A 23,603-nucleotide genomic window follows, 5' to 3' on the forward strand; every position below is an offset into this window, starting at 1 on the left:
TTTTACAGAAAATAGATGTTAACAAGACCATTGACCGTTATGGAATATCTATGCCAAAGATGACCACAGTTATGTTCTAATTGTAGTAGGTACAATCTCGTCCCCTTTTCCTCGATCGTGACATCACAAAAACAGGCTTTTCTCATTGCTTAAGGTCGTACGGTGGCCTTTAAGTGTTAATTTCTGTGTTATTTGGTCTCTTGTGGAGAGCTGTCTCATTGGCTTGCATATCACATCTTTTTTTTGGTAGTATCACCGAATATTTATACTTGCCATATGTCATCTAATTTGAAACGAACAATTGCATACATTTAACGACAACAAAGCTAGTGTACATGACTTTTGTCTTTACTATTCACACTCAGTTCAGTGTGATTGAGGTTCATTAGACTATTAATAATGCATAATTTGTAAAAGCCCTTTGTAAGGATCTATAGGTCGATTGTCGCAATGTAAAATTGTTGTGCCTACCAAACAGAGGATGTTAAATTACCCAAATTACTTTTCAGACAATCTCCTCAAACAATGCTGTTGTTGAATATAAATGCATGAATAATTCATAATTGGACTTTATGTCACAACATTCTGTCTATCTTAAAAGATTGGTTTGCCTAATAATTTCTTATACAGAGATGTATAAATTCAGATCACTTTTTGCACATGCATGTCTATTGTTCATCATTACCCCAAACTGAATTGTAAACTTGGCATATGTGGTCAATTACGTTAATTTGGCTTGCTGTGTAGTCCGAATAACACCAGTTAGTTAGTTAAATTCATATATGCACTGATGTTACATAGTTATATACATTATAATTGAATATACAGGCATACACAGGTTTGAGAATTCATCTTTTTTGTGTTCAATTCCAACAAGCAAATACCATAACAGCCCCTTTTCGATTGACTGTCATACATGTTGTATATATTGTATTCATGTTTGTATTGTACATGTAGAGAGGTGAGACTATAATAAAATATTTGATTTGATTTGATTTGATTTACATAAAAGGAGTTTCTTTAATTGGCTGTTAATTAAAAGTTGAAATGAAGGAATTCCGGAATAATAAGGATATCATTATTATTTAGTGAAAACAGAAAATAGTTAATGACAAACAGCTGCTATATATTACAGATCTAAACTTAGTTTTACCGACAGATAAATTATACCATTTTTTTTAACCCCATGTCCAAACCACAATATATTAACTTTTTAGTTTGCTGACATTTTGGAAGTTAAAATACACTGCATGCCTATGCTTTTCATTTTAAAATAAAATGTAGAATGCATTTGATCAAAGTAAAATAAATCCTTTAAGTTATGCGCACATATAACTGATTTAGGATTTCTTAGATAAGAAGCATTTCTCACTTTTATTCAAAACTTTTGGAAAATAAGATTAACTTTGTTTACGCGTTTTTATTGAAAGTTTAACGTACATTTTTATGTCTAAGATTTGAAGAGAATCATATGTGAATTTTAATGGGTATTAAATAATGGGTTAAAAATCGCAAAAACTTCAACATTGTCAGTGGGAAAGTGACGTCAATGTGTTTATAGGGATCATATTTCCCTGTTATCAAAACAAATTGTTGATTGATAAAGTCCATTTCTAATAGAGTTTACAGACATGAACTGGGAATTTATAAACCAATGTCGTTTTCTACTGTTTATTTTACTATTCCATTGGACAGTTAGTTATGGTCATTCTGAGGGCCATGAAACTAGATTATTAGAGTTCAGAACTTCACACAAAGTCGTTGACCAAACGTCGAAGGACAAAGTGGAAGTGTTAGGATCTGCGTTGAAGAAACATATACATCTACTTCGCAAAACATCAGAAACGAAGGTTGATCTCATTTTCTTGGTCGATAGTTCGGCTAGTGTAGGAAAAAGTAATTTTGGAAATGAATTAAAATTTGTTCGGAAACTATTAGCTGATTTTGTAGTGGACAATAATCATACAAAGATAGCTGTGATAACGTTTTCCTCACGGAGGTTTGTTCTCAGACAAATAGATTATATAACACCACAACCGCAGGAAAAACACAAATGTACCTTGATAGACGATGACTTACCTAATATAAGATATAGAGGAGGCGGTACCTACACCCTAGGTGCATTCCGGGAAGCCAAGGTAAGCTTAAATTAATTAGGGAACGACCATTGATTTTCTGGAGGGACAAGTGGGATTTTGAAAATTTAAACCTGGCCTAGTATAAGAGCTAAAAATAAATGACATGACATAAACCTACTAGAAAATGAAAAGTGTGCATCAGGAAACAGTTGTGTACAAAAAAATACAAAGAAAACGTGAATTAGCATGAACCTCAATGGTCAATCTTCAAAAAATCATATTTCCCTCCTCTCCCTCCCCGAATAATTAAATAGTCGTCCCCTTCTACTATAGCAGTTTAGGAAGAATAGTGGGTGGCTTGATTTGTGTTTTTTAAATGCACATAGACGGTTACAGGTTATGTACCTCACCTCTGTGATTCATTCTGAACGTCTAAATTCTTGAACAAAATCTGTCTTGAATTAAGTTATTAGATTAGACAACAATGAAAAGTTTTAGCATCTTGAAAGACACAATATATATGTATATACCACATATACATATGTCAGAGGTCTAATTAATGTGAAATATTCACCCTTTTATATTTGTATTTGACAATATGATTAACAAAATTACTGTTTATAGTTAAAAGTAACTGTTTACTCATTTCCCTGGCAAATAAAAAACCCATTTGAGTTTTGAAGTCTAAACATGCATCGCATACATGTATACTGATTTCAACTTTATGAAATGGCACGAAAATCGCAAAAAAAAAATATACATAAACATAGTATGAGAATTAAAATCTACAAATGTCATTAAACTGATTTCAATCTTATGAAATTGTACGAGAATCTCAAACATATAAATGAAAATAGTTTGTCTAATCGCGAGATCTTGAAAACATGCCTCTCGTCTGTCAACATTGTAATCTTATCTTCAGAGTAATTGACTAAGATTACTTCAATATGTGCCAATTAATTCAACAATTTCTTACAGAGCATATAATGTATCCCTGATGAATAAATAAGTGATAACATAGGAATTTATAAATGTTATTAATTCAAATTATGAGATTTTTAATTACAAAAGTGAGAAATAATAGACAAACACCATAGATGCATAGTCCACGAATTATAAAAATCAGTAAGATCATTGTTCAACAAACATGGATCAAAACGAGAAAGTCTAAAATTTACTGGGAAAATAACTTAGATATCAACTTACAAAATAGATTCATGCAGAATTAGTGAAGGCACGTGTTTAGGTGAATGATCTTCTTGAACATGACTTTCTAGAATAAAAACAACCAAAGGTCTTGATTTTTTATTTTATTATATATAAGGAGCACATGAGATCATCTCTGTTTTTTGGTGGGGTTCGTTAGGCTCAGTCTTATATTTTGTACTTTTGTATCTTTTGTCTCAATTTTATAAAATCTTAAACTTCATATCAAAATCAAATCAGGTCAAAGTTCATAATATTTAACTTTGTTAGTTCGGTCGTCTTTGAAGGAAATTGAGGATATAGGTATATCATAACCAGGGTAGGGCCTTCACGACATACCTAAGTACAATTTATCCTTTCCTTATTGTTGAACATATAAAGTGGGGTTCATCTGGTCGCTGGTATATGTTGTTCGGTTTTTAGTCGATAATTATCTCAGTGACTGTCAAAGTCTCTAACTTTTGTACATTAGCAAAGCAGTTTCGCTGTATTTGTTCTTGGACGTTTTTTTCAGAGGAGTCTAATGTTGAGTTCAGGAAGTTTAAATTGCTTCAACTTTGTCAAAAGAAGCTAAGAAACTTTGCTGATAAATCATTCACTTGAAAGTAAATTTAATCCGTAATTATGTTACCTTCAATCTAACTCTTTAGCTATTGAGATGCATGGGATACGCATAAACTAGGCGTGTTCAGCTATTATAAGGAAAAGAATGTCAATATTGAAAACAAAACAGGGTTAAATTATTTGGTTGGCTGATTCGATCCACTAAAATCATTCGTACACAGGTAAAAACGATGATTAACGTATTGTTTAAACATTTTATATTAAATCAAAAAGACCCAGAAAAATCCAATTGCACGTGTTTGTTATCTATTTATATTTATTTTTATATCGAGTTATATGACGGTCGACAGTCTTTTTCACCTCGATGGTTACTAGTAATTAGATATATTAGATATACTAGACGTTTAGTATGTTATAAAGAATCGAATATGGAAAATTTGAGTTATATCGGTGAACATGAAACTAATAGCTAATGTCCGGGACTCCTTTAATGGTATAAATGGTATGTAGTACTGTCCAGTATTATTTTGGCAAGTATTACTATCCTTCTATAGTATTATTTCTACTACTTAACGAGAAATGTGTACGCTCTAAAGGGTCACACACAGACAAGAGGAGTTTTTTTTTACAATAAGACTAAACAATGTAAGAAGAACATGTATAAAAATATTTGTCTTTTTCAACATTACCGCTAGTTATACTCAGTAGATTACATGTTTTAAATACGGGAAAAGTTCCCATTTTGACAAATTTATGCGATTTGTTTTCTTAATATGCTTATTTCATTAGGAAGTCTTAAAGGCTGCAAGACCAGATGCAAGCAAGGCCATTTTTCTGATAACAGATGGATTTTCAAATGGTGGTGATCCTAGACCTGATGCAAGAAAAATCAGAGAAAGTGGAGTTAAGATATTCACAGTGGGCATTGCCAACGGCAACAGAGATGAATTATGGGATATGTCATCTGAACCAAAAAATGAAACGAGTTTCATTCTTGATAGTTTTGAAGAATTCGAATCGTTGGCAAGAAGAGCGTTACATGAAGGTAATTATGATAATTGTACAATATGTATCTATAAACAATGACGATACTAGTATTGTCATGTTGAAAGAAAAATATTTGACTGCCACAAGATAACTCTTAAACATTTATAAAGGTCTGAAATAAATATTAAATAATAATCTCAGTCAAGATGTACTATTTCAATGTACAAAGTAAATGCACAGAAAGTTCCTGAAGAGGTTTCGATCATATTCAATTTAAAAACTACTTGTTTTAACTTTTTATTCAGATTTAGGTCGCGGTGACTTTATTGTTCAGCCAGAAGATAAGTGCAGTGGGCTATGTTTTAAAGGATTTGATTGTTGTGACAAGAAGGCCACCTGTAAATGTGGGACCTATACAGGAACATACGAGTGTATCTGTGGATCAGGTTACTATGGCACCGGTCTTAGAGAATCATGCAAACGTAAGTCTTTCTTAAAATTTCAATCGAATCGCATCCGTTTTGATATCTATAAAACTGTATGATATTACTTAGTACCTTATATTTTCTTTTAAACTTCCATCATATGCCTATCTAACTTGCAGATAACATTAACAGTGTATCACTTTAAAGACTAGTTAGTTATAGTTTTTGTTCTGAATTTGTCTTGACATAAGCCAATGTCGTATGATTGCTAATGAGACAACTACCCACCAAAGACCAAATGACAAACGATTACTAGTATTACTATATAAGTTATATTTCCATCACCAACAATCTTAACTGATTCAGAGGACAAATTTCATGAACTGCAATATTTTGAAAATTTTACTCTCGTTATTTTTAAAATTTAGTCATACCTTAATATCCATATTGTTGTATCCTTCCAGCATGTCCGCCAGGAACATATAAAGCTCGACCTAGTCCTGGAGATGTAAGTACGTGTACTAGATGCCCGGATGAAAACCACACAACATTTAAGGGAGCTGTTAATTATTCACAATGTGCCTGCAAGAAGGGATTTAGAGATTTTAATAACACTGGATGTGTAGGTGGGTATAAAGTTATAAAAATGCAATAAATGTACGATATACCTTTTCGTGAAGTTCAGGTTATTGAGTTATAAATACCAAACAAATTGCTTACAATGCTTTGATAATCATTTGGATAACAAGCTTTATTGATCTTTATTATATTATTATTTTTATCTAGTTCTATTTGCCTTAATGGGACAAGCATCCACCGAGTCCAAAGAGAATGTTTAGGGGAAATCAAATATAAGAAATAAAATCATAATTAACAAATAAACGATTATATATTTGTGAAGCTACTCGCACAGAAAAAGTTTCAAAATGTGATGAAGTAGGGTAATTTGATAACGATATGTTTAAAATAGGACTATCAATGGATATATACACATTAGTTACGAAATGCATCATCTGACATACTATTTGTATTTAATTTGAAGCTTTCACATATTTTTTTTAATATATTCTGTCTAATAATGAATTTGTTTTATGTTTGAGATAACACTGTGATGAACAAATAATTTCCACTGTTATTTTACAGCGATGCGGTGTCCAGCATTAAGAGCTCCAAGGAATGGATATTTTGTGAATGATAAATGCGACAACGTTTTCAATGCTGCGTGTGGTATCCGGTGTAAGCCTGGTTATTATCTAAAAGGCAGCAGTCTGAGAATTTGTCAGGAAGGAGGATCATGGAGTGGCAGACAAACAGAGTGTATAAGTTAGTATTTAATTGTCATGCCCTCACCATAGCGGAGGAGGCATTACGTTTTACTTTTGTCCGTCTGGACGCCCCAAAGTTGTTTTCCGTTCTCTAACTTCAGTTTGCCTATTAAATCCAAATGTTATGAAACGTTAACATTTTTATAAGTTTGAATTTTGGCGGCGTCACTTTAATAGTTTCTAGAGTTATGCACATTTAAAAATGGAAAAAATGCTGAATTTCGTTTCCCTTTTCCAACTAATAAGTTTAACTCAACCAAATTTTATGAAACTTATACATAATACTTTAAATTACCACAAAATTCCGATGAAATACAAATTTGGGAAGCGTCGCTTTTAACATTCTACAGTTATGTCCCTTTATAACTTTATATGATATGCCATTGGGACAAGGACACATTTCCCATTTATTTTTTTATTGTAAGAATGTCAATTAACACATAAAGTATGTTTGATTGTAATATATATTCTTTCATTTTAGTGAAAACCTGCCCAGCCCTACCTAAACCAAAAAATGGAAATATGATTTGTGATAAAGATGGGTTTTCATTTTCAACAGTATGTCGTTTTACATGCGATACTGGATATAAGTTGGTGGGTTCGAGGAAGAGAGAATGTCTTGCTATCGCTGCTTGGACTGGTATCAATACAAGATGCAGAGGTATTTAAAAAAAAAGAAGACTAAAATAAAGACGAAAATTAAAAAAAATATATGTCAAAATATTGCAAATTAAATAATTACATGTGTTACAACTGTATTGTTTATTTTCTTCTTATTATTTACAGAAATAACATGCAGACCTTTGCCCTTTATAAAAGATGGAAAAGTATATCCTTCAGCTTGTACTAAAGAAAACGTCCAATTCGGAACTACGTGTCAGATAACTTGTTACCATGGATACTCTGTTGTTGGTCCTCCTATTAAGCAATGTACACCAGATGGAATGTGGGTTCCGTCAGCACACGGAGAAATGACTCACTGTGAAGGTATATTTGTATATGTCAAAGAATTTTATAAACTGAAGAACTTCGTTTGCAAACGAAATTAATTTTATTCTGTGTATTTTTTTCTTTGTGCACGTTACCTCGCCGAGAGTGAGTTTAAGCAATTGTACAACCGCCGAGATGCAATTGAGTATAACTTTTTAAGCTTATAATATTTACTCCATACTTACTACATATTGAAAGAATACCAAATCTTTTGTACTTTCTAGTTCTGTATAACAATATTACAGCATCACTTAATATTCAAACGCTTGCTTTCCTACCATGATTGTCTTTTTAATTGATTGTCGATCACACGGTAGCTTGTGAACCAATGGTTCTTATTGGTAAAAACGAAGTCATACTTTCGGGAGTTTTACAAACGCCATCATGAATTGCTCTAGGTCATTTTAAATATTTATGACACTCGGTATGCTCACGAAGCCCCTCCTTCGGCTGTGATTTATCATATACAGAGCAGTAACTCGACGGATGCCACAAGTGGCGTAGGATCTTTTTACCTCCTTAGAGCAAATTCGATAACTCCCCTCCCAAAAACCTCACGTTAATTCTAGAAAGACAACAATGTAATTAAAATATAGAAATATGATATCATTATGCTCTGATAGCAGTAGTACCCGTATTCAACATTCCAACCGAACCGAGCGCTTAATGTTTTCCGAAGTATCAAGGTATTTTACCATCAGTCGGATTAACTGCATGTCGGATATTCAAAACAATTCAGGAATCGTTATGTTTAAAGAAAAAAAAATAATGTTGGTTACTATCCCGATTCTATTATTTGATTCTTCAACTGCATTTACTTGATGAAAACCATTCCTGTTGGATCGTGTATTACTGTAGCTTAGACTTTATACAAACTTCAAGTCATGTGATTGTCTACCATGACCGAATGAATTAAGGACACACTTTCGATAAACCTGCTACAGTAAATATTCTTGCACTTTCTTTTTTCATATTAAGGTTCATCTGTTTCCTTCTGACTACGTGTACCTTCTTTTTGCAGACACAAGTCCACCAATTATGAAGTGTCCACCTGACGTGGAAATAGACGCCGATCCAGACGACATTAGTGCAGAGGTTGTTTGGCAACCACCAGTTGCTCTTGACAACTCTGGAATAAGACCGATTGTAATCGTTGTTCCCGCCATTGAACCACCAAAACGATTTCCTATTGGTTTTACAAAGGTCAAATATATAGCAGAAGATCTCAGTGGGAATAAGATTAAATGTAAATTCACTGTACACGTTAAAGGTACGGAAAAGATTAAACATATTTGCAGCCATTACAATAGTCCGTAATTTACAAATAAATGTCTTAAAGGTAAATACATGTAATAGTTTTTTTCTGCTATTCTTAACTGAACTAAGATAAGCGATGTTGGCGATTGCGTTATAAGATATTTTTTATATTTATGGTCTGACTACTATAGTATATTGTATGACGATGGCTGCTTGTTTATCGTCCAGTGACAAACATTTCATTTGTATTCAGGATGAAAAACAACTAATAAATGTGCATTGAAAGCTCTGCAAAGTATAACGACTTTGCTTCAAGGGCGGAAATTTGGACTTTAATTTGTAAAACAAATTAATTTGTAAAACAAATTAAGGCAAATTCAATTTTAAAAAGGTGCAAAATGTTTCCCTTGCAATGTGCAATCTATGGAGACTGTAGCACCTTCAATTAATAAAGCAATGAATCCACCTCTCCCCGAAAGAAAAAATTCCAACCTTACTTAGCTGCTTAATTATACATCCCTCATTCAATTGAGAGGTCCATTTGGGTAAGTGGTATCAACATTTTCTTTGCTACATATTAATATTTCAAATGATTTAACTTATATTGTTTTATTATTTCTACAGATGTTACGCCACCTATGGCAGACCGGTGTGTCTCACCTTTCCCATATATTACGTCCGAACAATATGCCAATGTCACGTGGGATGAACCAGAATTCAGCGATAATTCTGGAACTGTTACGAGAGTGGAGAGGAACATTGCCCCGGGTTTGTTTCCACAAGGAGAGACCGAGGTTATTTACACGGCGTTTGACAAAAACGGTAACAACAACACATGTGTGATCAAAGTCAATGTGTTACGTAAGTAGAAAAAAATATTTTCCCCTCAATTCTTTTCTTTAGACTTGTTATTTTTCAGTCGAGGTACTAAAAATATCTTTAAAACTAATAATCTAAAAATCAACAGAAATATTGTAAGATGGAATAAAAGAAAGTTTTGAAATTCAAAGGAGTAAATCGACACTCACGCACTGAAAAAGAATTATTTATGATACTCATTTCTCAAATTTTCTATATGTATGTTAATCAATCCTATATTTTTAAAAACTTCTTTTGAAATATGATTTTATAAACACTTCGAAAATATGTATTTTTTTAATTCAGGGGCGGATGCAGGAATTTTCGAAAGGGGGGGGGTGCTAACCCAGGGCACCCAGGGCAAAGGGGGGGGGGTGCAAAACATATGTCCCGATACAAATGCATTGATCGGCAAAAATAAAGGGGGGGGTGCGCACCCCCGGAACCCCCCCTGGATCCGCCACTGTAATTCTTGTTATTTCTGTTATATTTTTGACACAGTTTAACATGTTTAACATTAATGTTTTCCCATATATTTAATGTATCAATATTTCTCTAATGAAGAATTCTTCATTTATTAGAATGTTATCTTTTACATACAGTCTCTATCGAATATCATAAATAGTTATCAAAGGTACCAGGATTATAATTTAGAACGCCAGACACGCGTTTCGTCTACATAAGACTCATCATCAGTGACGCTCATATCAAAATATTTATAAAGCCAAACAAGTACAAAGTTGAAGAGCATTGAGGATCCAAAATTCCAAAAAGTTTTGCCAAATACGGCTAAGGTAATCTATGCCTGGGATAAGAAAATCCTTAGTTTTTAGAAAAATTCAAAGTTTTTTAAACAGGAAATTTATAAAAATGACCACATTATTGATATTCATGTCAACACCTAAGTGTTGACTACTGGGCTGGTGATACCCTCGGGGACGAAACGTCCACCAGCAGTGGAATCGACCCAGTGGTGTAAATAGTGATCAAAGGTACCAGGATTATAATTAATTTAAGTAGCCTTATGTTTATCTTTTTTTTTCATCCTACCCATGTCAATACCTTTGTTTTATTTTTTCAGACCACCATTGTCAGTAGCCTTGTTTTATCTTTGTCTGCCTACCCATGTAAATAGCCTTAATTTTTTTTCAGCCCACCCATGTCAGTATCCACCAGTCCCTGTCAATGGTGAACGAGAGTGTTTTGATACAGACGAAGGTGTCCACTGTAGTGTGAACTGTTTGGAAGGGTATGCTTTTGCTATACAACCTGCTGACGGCTATTTCTGTGCATATGATCAAAAATGGAGACCAGAGGACAAATTACCTATACCTGACTGTTCTGGTAATACATGTATAATTATATTTATGGTAATAACGTTGATGGTTGTAATATTAATGTCATTCACAATAAAACGGATCACAATGCACTTGGATGATGAATTCTATCATATTTCATATCTGCTAGTATTGAAATGGGAGAAGGGGTGGGGTGGGGTTAATGAATATTTTACATAAGCAAATAAGTCTAGTTAGGGATATTTATGAACACGTGTAATGGAATAGTTTCAACAGTAGAACATTCTGGAATGAAATAAATATCTTGGAATATTGTTTTAAATAGGAACAGATATTATAGCATTGTTAATAAACACTTGTCATTTGAAATTTGGTGAAAGTTTGTCTCATTGGCAATCATACCAGATGTTCTCTATGTTTTATAAGTTTCTAGAACAAATATGAGTTTACAATATACCTTTTTTCTGTCCTTTTCTTTAATTAAATCGTGTTCTACAATGTTTTAGTTGAGACGTCTTCCAACAGCGTGGCACAGCCTGCTTCAGTGACTTATATTGGATCAATTCCGTGCGGCAAAGAAATTCTCGTCAATGAAATGGAAAGTATATTTCAACAGAAAGTAAAAGAACAGGTATGTCTAAATGGAACAAATGATATATAGTGAACTGAGTATAATATACAGACTGTACGAAATAATAAATCTTTGAACTATCAACTCTTGTGATATCTGGTGCTTTTGTTTTCGAGGTTGCAGATCACATACAAGTGTGATATTGATTGAATGAATTTTGTCTATATTACGGCCATCATATTGAAACAGATATGGCCGTACTTTAACCTATAATGGTTTACTTTTTAAATTGTTATTTGTATGGAGAGTTGTCTCATTGGCACTCACACCACATCTTCCTATATCTATTAAAATTATTTGGTATAAAATGATATAATCTGTTTAACCAATATTTACCTAAATACGGAAACTGGGCGGATCTATTTCGTGTTATTGTGTGTTTATGTCCCAAAGTATTAAAAGTTTAATGCCCACAATAATCCTCGCTATCCCAAGTTCATTTGAATTGGCCTGCGAATTTTAAAGTGTTTCCAAATATGTTGAGGGTTATTTTTAGAACAAAGGCTTCAATATAGATATTGGATGATTAATACAAAATTGAAAGGTGCTTCAAACCACGTACAATCATTATTTTGACAATTCAAAACAACAAACTTGGCTGGTTTTGTCTATATGCTTTTCATGTTAAAATTGATAAAAACTAGTCAGGCTCCTTGAGCTTTTAGCTTTCAGACATCTGATATCACTATACATAAATTTGTTAGATTGATATAGATGTAATAATTGTAAATATCGTGATAAAAGAAAGAAGGTATTTTAACAAGAACATTTCATATGTTGCAGATAGCTGCCATATGCGACGAAAATGTAGTTTGTGAAGTAGAAAATATACAGACATCTTGCGAAGAGGAAGACGAAGGTATATAATTTTTAAAATCTCAATTATTTAAACACATATTACTAATAACTGGTATCAGGCATTTCATAATCTTTTATCATATTGCCGCTTTTCGTAGAAGGTGTTAACATGATTATTTGAAAGGCAAATGTTTGAAATTAGACAGTTTTCTGGTTAGTAATCATAGTACTTCTTCTTATTTCATATTGTTTTCAAATATTGTAGGTTTGGTAGGTTGATAAAAGTTATTGGTTTTCAAGAAAGGGATAACCACATGCTCAGTAATGTCTTTAATACATGCTGCAGGGAGGTTTTGTTCCAATTGTTTTTACCAATGAAAAGTCAAAGAGCATTTTAATTTTTTTTTTTTTTTTTTTATAGATTTCAATAAAATAAAGTTGGTGTTTAATCATAGAAATAGACGAAATGTTAACGAGTTTACACGTTTGAAGAGAGCAACAAATCCACAGAAGAAAAGAAAGAAGAAGAGTTATTCGATAACTTTTACATTTACAGTGAAAGGTATAATATATGTCATGCAGTTTTTGTTACATTCTTTCATTTACATCTCTCGTATTTCGGGGAGCGAATAAGGATTAATGTTTTTGCAATTTTTCCTTTAATTTCAATTCGACAAAACGGATTTAGCATCTGAAGTAACAATATAAACGGACCTAGTTTCTGAATTAAAAATAATTTACATGTAATATATCTTTAAGGAACCAAAAGAGCAAAAAAATATATATATAGGTCAATGTGCTTGTTTTTGAGATATTAGCCATTGAAATTTTGGTGTAAGTTTAAGTTCCCAAAAACTATTAAAAAATAACAAATTTTAATAATAAAGATTTAATAACAAAGATTTTATAAGACTTTTACAGATGGTTTATAATCATACATGCAAAAGATTTATAAAAAGAAAAATGGGGGTCAATGGGCTTTTTTTAAGGCATTCAAATGGATAAAATAGAGGATTCCGAAAATCTGACAAAAAATTTCAAAACATGACAAGCGAAATTCCTTAAAGAAAATTAAGTTTGATAAACTTTGTAAATTTTTATTGTCTCTTCATTTTTTAATTTTTTTTCGTATACTTCTATTCATTTCGGATTTGTTTGATTTTTGGGAGAGGGTTTTTATTTGTTCCGCTCATTAAGTCTTCAAATTGCTTCCTACTGCTTTTATTTTGAAATTTTGATTGCATTATTCGGAAAAGTTCGGTATTTCCGAAATTTTAATTGAATATTTTCAATGAAGGATAAAGTTAGATTAACCTTTCATAAATGAAGACTAATTAAAGGATTTCAGTAACCCTGTCTAGAAGGCAACTTACTTAGTTATATTATACAGGTAAAATGAAGAAACCAAATAAGGACAAAAGTCCCACTAAGAAACTAGACAAATTAGAAAGTTCGATGGAACAAGTGGTTGACACTGTACAAATAGAGGCACAACAAGGAACATGGGATTTAAAGATGAAAAATGCAAAAATGCAGTTTTCTAACATCTCCTATGATTCTGAAAAACATAAGTTGGAATGTGAGAAAGGCAGTATACTGATTAACACGTCTTGCAGTAAGTATTATTCAGATGGTTAAGTTTTAAAAACAATAGAACAGAATAAAACGATAGACATACCGATTTTCGTGCGCACAACTCTTGATTCTGGAAGTACCAGTATGTTCTCTTGAGAATAAAAACAAGACCGCCTAGCAATATAAGATTTAGGACGATGGTATAGATACGTATACAACAACGAGTTGTTATGTTTTATGCCCCATTTATGGACATTATGTTTTCTGGTCTGTTCGTCCGTCCGTTCATCCGTTTGTCCGTACGTCTGTCGTCCTACTTCAGGTTAAAGTTTTTGATGAAGTTGAAGTCCAATCAACTTGAAACTTAGTACACATGTTCCCTGTGATATGATCTTTCTACTTTTAAAGCCAAATTAGAGTTTTTACCCCATTTTCACGGTCCACTCAACATAGAAAATGTTAGTGAGAATGGGACATCCGTGTACTAGGGACACATTCTTGTTTTGACTAACATATTATTTAATTTTGGCATCAATACAGAATTTTTGTACACAGCGACAAGTGTGTTATTTTTTCGAAAGATAGTCACATAAATATATTGAAACAGAAGTATAGAAATCATTCAATTTCTTAGATTTAGAAAATTTTAAAGTTACTTTTCCCAAACTCCTAAAGGCTTCTTTTATGTTGTACTTATAATACAGATTTTAGTTTCGGACAACATGGTCGATTTACTTGTTCAGTGAACAACTTTCTGTAACTATGAAAACTGTTTGATTGTCACTTTGTTTCTTATGACATTTTGTAAGCCGTTATGTGCTTAATTATACGATTTTATCATGCTTAACGTTACCAATTGAGACAATTTCTATGAAGCAACGTTCCAGTATCGGCAGACTATGGATTATATACATCCCAGTTAATACTATATTCCAGAGCTTGCTTTTCTAGATTGATTTTCTTGATAGAGGCTAAAACCAATGGTTCCAAGTGGTGAGGTTTAAACAAAAATGTTACGGACGTCATCACGAGTCGTTTGACCGAAATGGAATATTTGTTTCACAGCTAGATGACGGCGGATAGGTTCCATATTACGTCACCTACATCCCGTTCTTCTTTTCCTATAATCTGACACCACCAAATGTGTATAAACATCAGCAACTCGAAGTGTGTCACATTTAGATCATATATGGCAATCATGATCCTGATTTGCTTATATGAAATGTTGAAGAACTTTTAATTTGTCATTTCTTCTGCCAAAATAGTTAAAAGATAAAAGAAAATAGTAACAATTTTATAATTTTTAACACATACAGTGTGCACTTCGATTATGGGATTGTTTAAGAATTATCCCTATTTTCACATTTTAAATTTCAAAGATTTTAATGATCTGATTCAGAATAGTACATTTTCCATTGTTAAGAACCATTCTGCCTTAAATTTGATCTATTTAAAACAAAAAATAAAAACATAATATAGAATAAACTGATGAAAAATCTTCATATTATGTTTTCAGTTAGATGTCCTGGTGGTACATTTTTCAATGTACTACGACAGAAATGTGAGAATTGTCTTGGAGGATCATATCAACCGGAGGAAGGACAATACACTTGTCATTTATGTCCTAATTTAACATCGACACATCGCAGTAACTCCAGAAGTAAAGATGACTGTAAAGGTAAGATACTGATAAATGAATTCAAAGTCAATAATACACTCTCTGTCCAAATTATTAAAGAAACAATAGTATTGGCAAGAACGAAAATACCAGAAAATATTATATACCTTTCTTTCCAAATGGAACATGACAAAACAACCCAGCTTTTTAGTATAGAACAGCTGTTTTGTATTACCATTTTGAAACGATATTAGACGTATTATAAATCATTGTCAATACAATTGAGAATGGAAATTGGGAATGGTTCAAAGAGATAACAACCCGACAATAGAACAGACAACAGCAGAAGGTCACCAACAGGTCTTCAATGCAGCGAGAAATTCCCGCACCCGGGGGCGTCCTTCAGCTGGCCCCTAAACAAATATATATACTAGTTCAGTGATAATGAACGCCATACTGAACTCCAAATTGTACTCAAGAAACTAAAATTAAGAATAATACAAGACTAACAAATTTAAAGGCCAGAGGCTCCTGACTTGGGACAGGCGGAAAAATTCGGCGGGGTTAAACATGTTTATGAGATCTCAATCATCCCCCTATACCTCTAGCCAATGTAGAAAAGTAAACGCATAAAAATGCGCACATTAAAATTCAGTTCAAGAGAAGTCCAAGTCTGATGGCAGAAGATGTAACCAAAGAAAATAAACAAAATGACAATAATACATGAATAACAACATACTACTAGCAGTTAACTAACATGCCAGCTCCAGACTTCAATTAAACTGATTGAAAGATTATGTCTTCATCATATGAATATCAGGCACAATTCTTCCCGTTAGGGGTTTAGTATCATACCATCATAACATATATGAGAAGAACATAACCCGTGTCATGCCAACAACTGTTTTTTTTAAATAAATGTGTTCAGTTCAGATGCAAAGACCCTATAAGTGAATCAATATTAACGCCAAAATATGCAATCTTTAATGACCTGACAACAGTATTGTAACTATATGATATTATCCCTTCTTAATAAGTCTATTATAAGGTTTTGTTAGCTTCTGAGGTGAATACTGACATTTTTGTGCTTTGTAAGAATATTTCCATAAAAATTGGATGAGAAATACCTGAACGTATGAGAAGTCTACATGTTGATCTATATTTACGAATGATCTCCTTATACCCGACCGATGATAAAATTTATTAAATGTTTTGACTAGTTTGTGATATCGAAAACCTTGGTGTAATAATTTTTCAGTAATACATAAATTTCTCTCGTTAAAATCTAAAACATTGTTACATACACGAGCGAATCGTTCAAGTTGAGATATATAAACACCGTAAGATGGAGACAAGGGAACGTCACCATCTAAAAATGGATGATTAACGATAGGAAATGAAAAATCATCTCTTTTATCATAAATTTTAGTATTAACCTTTCCGTTAATGATATAGATATCAAGAACGAGGAAAGGGCAGTGGTCATAGTTAGTATTAGCTTTATTTAAAAGTAAGTTTAACAGGATAAATTTCTTTAGTATACATACTGAAGTCGTCATTATTGAGAGCTAAAATGTCATACAAATATCTAAAAGTATTATTAAATTTGTGTATCAGATGTTGTTTTGATGGGTGTTTGCTGATTTTTGTCATAAATTGTAACTCATAGTATACTTATACAGGGTGTGGGATTTTCTCGCTGCGTTGAAGACACATTAGTGACCTTCGACTGTTGTCTAGATCTGCCATTTGGTCGGGTTGTTGTCTCTTTGACAACATTCCCTATTTTCATTCTCAATTTTATTAGAATGAATGATTGTTTGAGTGCAACTTTAAGATTTTCTTTGATATTTTTGACACATTGATAGGAACGAATAAAAATATATTTTTCAATAAGAATGCAACATATTTAGAACTGATTTCCTCATTGATTATATCATTTATTTGATAATTTATTCATGTTTTTTTTAGCTCAATGTCTCCCTGGAACATTCTCTAATGACGGTATAGAGCAATGTACAACATGTCCAAAGGGCTCATACCAAAACCTTTATGGGCAGACAACATGCAATAATTGTCCTAGAAGTACCACAACATTAAGAAGGGGTACCAGAAGACTAAGCATGTGTAGAGGTAAAACAGTATGATAACATCCTATCAGTTAACTATTGCTTAACCCGTAGAAGTCGTATATGTTTCAAAGATTAATTTACGTAACTTATGGTTAAGACAGTATTTGTCATCTGCTAGCCAAGGATTATATGAGATAATGTTAATAAAGGCAATAGTAGTATACCGCTGTTAAAAAGTCATAAATCGATTTGGAGAAAAAATTCCATGTTAAAAACTAAAACCGAGGGAAACCACAACAACAACATAATTGTGTTTGATATTTGGTAGTGGAAACTTCTAGTATATGGCTTCTACTGGTTCAGGAGTAGGAACATTCAATAAGAAAAATATATCTTGCTTAAATAAATCTATCCAAAGTAAAACAATTACATTGAAAGACGGTACATAGGGTCATTTGACATTGTCAAGTTAAAAAAATATATAAAAAGCAACACTCTGATTCAAAATGTCAATTTAAGTTTGTATAAAAAAAATAAAATATCAAACCTAAATATATACCTTTCTTCAAATTAAAGTATATCATTAATACGGCAGTAATGTGGTTTTTATTGAAGTAACATATGGCAACGCTAATAATAGAATACCTCTTTCATTCTCTGCACAATATATTTGACATCTATTGCTGTATTTTAACTTTACCATATAAGCAGGAGGTTTGGCTAGCCATAAACTAGACTCAACACAATTTTTTTCTTAATACTCCCTGTTCTAGGTCAGGAACATGGCAGTTGTTATCAAATAGGACGTTTTTATGTGTGTTGGCGTTTGTTTTTGTTGCACTTCAGTTTTTCTGTTATTCCGTTAATGTGTTTCCCTTGGTTTTAGTTTGTAATCCGGATTTGTTTTCTTTAAACCGATTTATGACTTTTGAACAACGCACTGTTGCCTTTTTTTAGTTGGTATATGTAATGATATCAAAAATATATTATACAATAATCTGTTTAAATTAATACATGATTTTTAGAATCGTTAATATATTAGATATGTAGAAAAATCGTATCCGTGCATTTCAATATTTTGTAATGCAAATACAAAAGTTTACCATGCAGTTTTCGAAAATGATTCCAGAAAGGAAAACAGAATTGTACCATTTAATGAACCTTAACATAAACAGAGACTTTATATGGCTAATTTTGCAGTAGTCATCACATGTATTAGAATAGATAATACTGTTAAAGCATTAACATGAAATGTTTCATTGTCCATGTACCATAAATCTATAGATTATTTGATGAAAAAAAAACTTTTTTCAGCTGAATGTAGCTCAGGATATGCATCTAAGACAGGGTTAGAACCCTGTTTACCTTGCCCAAAAGGAACATACCAGTTCGATGCAGGGAAAACATTCTGTTTGGACTGTCCTGGTGAAGGCAATACATTAGATATTGCAAGTACTGATGTGTCCGAGTGCCAAGGTAAATATGATAACAAACATTATTGTAGGCGACTTTCTTGTTCTTTCTGTTTTAAATACCTAAAAATGGACATTACACAAGCATATGATTAAAAAAGTCTTGATAGTTCAGGTTTTATTTTTTAGTTAATACTTAGTATAAGAAGTGTTATAGATATACAAAAGTTGGTAAGAAATTAACATCTTGCAGCATAGAGAACAATTTCTTACACTGTCTAATGTGAAAGGTAATCTCACAGTCTAATAATGACGTAGTTACACTGTATAATGGTAAAAAATAATCACATTGTCTATTAGTAAAAGGTTGTCACACTGTATAATGGTAAAAGGTAGTCGCACTGTCTAATTGTTAAAGATATCCACAATGTCTAATGATTAGACGTAGTCAGGCTGTCTAGTGGTTTTATGTAGCCATTGGTGGTTTGATGTAGTCATCTATTCCGAGCTGTAGTGTTTTAATTTTTGTTTATATTCAATTTTGTAAAGGTTCTTACACTGATTACCAGTCAGATATTCCAGTTGAAGTAGACTTTGATGAATGTTTTGCCAAACCGTGTAAAAATGGAGCAACATGTAGAAGCCAAGGAGGATTTGGAATAAGGTGTATTTGTGCTCTAGGTTATACGGGTAAATATGAATGCAATCCATCTATATATTCAGTCTGATATATGTTTGACAAACATACCAGGCCATAAAAAAGAATATGTTTGTTTGCCCTAACCCTACCTATCCAGAAAATAGCTGCCTACTCAAAATCTTTTATTGCCCTGATGTGAAAATATTTTTTTTTATTCAGATAGGCATAAAGACTAATAAACATCTGATACTTAAATTTCTCTATGCCAAAAAAAAAGAAAAGAAAATGCCTACCTACCTACCCACTGTCTCAATGTTGGGCAGGGTTTGGGCAAACCTATTTTTTTTAAGTGTGGCCCAATATGTATTAACGTTTTGCACGTCGTTAAGTTTCGAAATAGATAAATCATAGCTCGATTTCACACACATTAAATATAAGTACTAAATAAAATGCCAAATACATCAAAGTTTTAGAACGAACACTGTTCTGAAAATGGGGACTTGGTTTTAATCCAACTATCTAATCTGATGCGACTGTCATAAAAGTGAGAGGTTTAGCACCTATAAAACCATGTTGTTCAATTTACTGTTTTCTACATTTGAAAATGCCTGTACTAAGTCAGAAATATGATAGTTGTTGTCCATTCGTTTGATGTGTTTTATCATTTGACTTTGCAATTTGATTAGGCACTTTCCGTTTTGAATTTTCCTCGGAGTTCAGTTTTTTTTTGTTATTTTACTTTTTCTTAGGTGCATATTGCGAGAAAGAACTGGACGAATGTGAATCTGATCCATGTTTCAATGGAGGCAGTTGTGTAGACCTTAAAGTGGATTACTCATGTAAATGTGTAGATGGATTTACAGGTACTTAAGCGTATTATATGGATCGACTTTTGATAATTTTACAGTTACCGACTAGTTCATTTGTAGTTTATTTTAACAGTGACTTATACAGAATTTGCTTGCTATAGGAACTTTGACACTAAGGTAACGTTGACATTTTGTCTATTTTCTATTCCTATCAGCTACAGCATAATACACCTCCATTCAGAAAAGGGGGTGTCCATGGTAAGTTTCTGTCCTTTGCTTAATTATCAAATTAAATTTCAAGCTCCTGACCCCTTGAATGAATGATTTACAGATACAAAACTATATATATATATACAAAAATGTAACCTTTACAGCAGATTTCAGTCAGTATGTTGCTAATGGTAATATCTTTGGTTAGCTTGCTTGTTAGCTGAACCGTGAAGTCGTTGTTAGGTAAGGTAAACTTCCCTCCTTTAATAGTAGACTAGCCCAACAGATAAAAAATCTATCTCTCTGTAGGACTAAGCTACTTTAAAAGGAGGGTAGTATACCTAACCTAACAATGACTTCACGGTTCAGCTAACAAGCAAGCTAACCAAAGATATTACCATTAGCTACATACTGACTGAAATCTGCTGTAAAGCAATACAAAGCGATGAGTAAATATCTAAAATACATTTTTCCCGAATTACTTGAAATAATGTTTGATGTATATATATTGAAAAAATGTGCTTTCAATAAGAAAAAACTGTTCAATTTGTATTCAATAATTCGAGAGGTATAATTTCTTTTTTGTATAACTTTATGGTTAAACACGTCATCCTAGAATAATATGAATATATATTTTGTTTTAAGGCAAAAAGTGTGAAGTAAATATTGACGAATGTTTAGGACAACCGTGTGTAAACAACGGGACATGTGTAGATGGTGTCAATAACTATAACTGTTCATGTCTTCCAGAGTATGAAGGTATTACTATTTTTAATGTTTTAATTGTTTTCAATATGTTTAAAAGATTTTGTCTCATTATGCTTTATATAATGGAGGTTTTCCATTTCAAGAGTATACTTGACGTTTAAATTTGATAAACCAAGCTTATCAATCAAAAAGAGGTTCGTGAACGGAAAAATATGTAGATATATAGAGCTACAACTTCTAATTTTGTCTACAATGAACGATTCAGTTTGATTTGTATTTAGGAAAGCAGTCATGTGTTTTTGTTTTTTTCGCTCTTTTTTTTTTTTACATAATGGGTATTTTTAAAATTAACGAATGTTTTCATAAGAATCGTTTTCAGTGGTTCAAGATATGTTTACCTACTTGTTTAACAGTTTAATATTTTCTTTATCTAAATTACTAAGTGCCGACACCCATGCTTTTTGTCAGGTCCAAGATGTGAACGGCTAAAAGACGACTGTAAGAACGCACAATGTCAGCATGAAGGTATATGTGTAAATACGTTACAGGGATACAACTGTCAATGTTCCAATGGATACTCTGGTGTAAACTGTGAGATCAACAATGATGACTGTTCATCAGGACCTTGTCGGAATGATGGTACCTGTGTTGATGAAGTAGCAGGATTCAGGTATACATCAAAAGATTCATATCACACATAATTCTGTTTAATAAGAAATTATAAAGTATTAATACCTTAAAGTATTGAAAAGCAAGAAATTATCATTATTTTAATATATAATGCGTTTTACGATATATAACACATTTACTGATTTCGTAGCTATAATGTTTTAATCTATACACTTAATTTTCTTTGTAGCTGTGTATGCATGCCAGGGTACACAGGAAAACAGTGTCTGAATGAAATTGACGAATGTGCTTCGTTGCCCTGTTTCCAAGGTGCTACATGTGTGGATCGCATTAATTCATTCGAATGCATTTGTCCTCAAACATTTTCTGGAAGACTCTGTGAAACAGGTACTTACAAGATAAAAAGATTGAAAAAACACACACACAAAAAATCAAATGTAGAAATAAACTTTAATTATTGACATTAGCAACTTTTTCTTGTTTGTATCATTTCATTGAGTTTATTTTAAATTCTAACATTATTAATTGACATTATATTAAAATTAACTACCAGTAGTTGAAGATTGAAAACTTTTAAGCAAATCCGGTGAAAATTAACGAGGTAAAATAAAGATACATAAACATGCGGTTTTGAATTTCAGAACTTGACAGCAAATATTTGCTTGACTTCCCTAGTTCGGGGACAATAAATTATTCAACATTTAAAATGGGCAGAGAGATGTCAGCCTTTTCTATTGGTTTTTGGATCAGGACAGCTGATGAGATAAACCAGGGTACACCTTTCTCCTATTCTGTAGGAGAATTTGATAACGCATTGACAATAACGAATTATGATGGGTGAGTAAAACAATGCACTATCAATTATTAAAATCACATTATTAATTTCTATTACACTCTTTACTGGTTAACGTGTGTACGTGTTTCCATTCATCTGTGATGCATTCTCACTTCTGATTATAATTATTAATTTCCATTCTAACGAATACTTGTAGCAGGGATATCATTATTGATCTATAACTTGCAGTTCTTGTGCGTTATATTAGCCAGTCTATGGAAGAAGCGATTCGATAAAAGCTTTTCTTATACCCAACGAGCGATATTGTCTTATATCAACGAGTTGCATTGTGGGAAATTTCAGACGAATGTTAGCATTTGTACGAAGAAAGGCAGATTTCTCGGTATAAAGTAATGACTCTTAAAACAGGGTGACATTTAACATGACATACGTCTGGTGTATAATTTTCATGAGTTATTTTATGTAATAACAAGCAAGGTGTATTTAAACGAGAAAATTGAATTATTGAATAAATGAAACATAAATGCACGTTTTATCATTTGTAGATGTACACATTCTATAAATATCATGTAGCAAATTCAGTGGAATGCAATTGAGATGAATTCAATTGTTTGCTACGCCAATTTTCAGATACAACGAAAATCAAAAATCTTGTCAAACAGAAAATAAATTTATTATTAACATAGCAAAAGATATTGAGAAGGAAGACAGTTCTT

General features: G+C 32.3%; 1 protein-coding gene across 2 annotated transcripts in view; it reads left to right on the forward strand.

Annotated features, from left to right (window-relative positions):
• The first annotated feature begins 1,376 nt into the window (after nt 1–1,376).
• LOC139498744 (sushi, von Willebrand factor type A, EGF and pentraxin domain-containing protein 1-like) overlaps nt 1,377–23,603 on the forward strand; it is a 49,518-nt gene continuing 27,291 nt past the window's right edge. For both annotated transcript variants that reach the window (XM_071287283.1, XM_071287291.1), the window contains exons 1-23: nt 1,377–2,138; nt 4,638–4,893; nt 5,141–5,317; nt 5,725–5,886; nt 6,404–6,583; nt 7,067–7,246; nt 7,372–7,572; nt 8,597–8,845; nt 9,457–9,693; nt 10,843–11,034; nt 11,495–11,619; nt 12,403–12,478; nt 12,839–12,979; nt 13,808–14,032; nt 15,509–15,670; nt 17,582–17,743; nt 18,997–19,158; nt 19,644–19,784; nt 20,484–20,597; nt 21,399–21,512; nt 21,930–22,131; nt 22,321–22,478; nt 22,733–22,928. In XM_071287283.1, the coding sequence (XP_071143384.1) occupies nt 1,632–2,138; nt 4,638–4,893; nt 5,141–5,317; nt 5,725–5,886; nt 6,404–6,583; nt 7,067–7,246; nt 7,372–7,572; nt 8,597–8,845; nt 9,457–9,693; nt 10,843–11,034; nt 11,495–11,619; nt 12,403–12,478; nt 12,839–12,979; nt 13,808–14,032; nt 15,509–15,670; nt 17,582–17,743; nt 18,997–19,158; nt 19,644–19,784; nt 20,484–20,597; nt 21,399–21,512; nt 21,930–22,131; nt 22,321–22,478; nt 22,733–22,928 (4,319 nt within the window). In that variant the 5' untranslated portion in view covers nt 1,377–1,631. The remainder of the gene's footprint in view (nt 2,139–4,637; nt 4,894–5,140; nt 5,318–5,724; nt 5,887–6,403; nt 6,584–7,066; nt 7,247–7,371; nt 7,573–8,596; nt 8,846–9,456; nt 9,694–10,842; nt 11,035–11,494; nt 11,620–12,402; nt 12,479–12,838; nt 12,980–13,807; nt 14,033–15,508; nt 15,671–17,581; nt 17,744–18,996; nt 19,159–19,643; nt 19,785–20,483; nt 20,598–21,398; nt 21,513–21,929; nt 22,132–22,320; nt 22,479–22,732; nt 22,929–23,603) is intronic.

This window comes from Mytilus edulis, chromosome 1 (genome assembly GCF_963676685.1).
Source record: "Mytilus edulis chromosome 1, xbMytEdul2.2, whole genome shotgun sequence".
Classification (NCBI taxonomy): domain Eukaryota; kingdom Metazoa; phylum Mollusca; class Bivalvia; order Mytilida; family Mytilidae; genus Mytilus; species Mytilus edulis.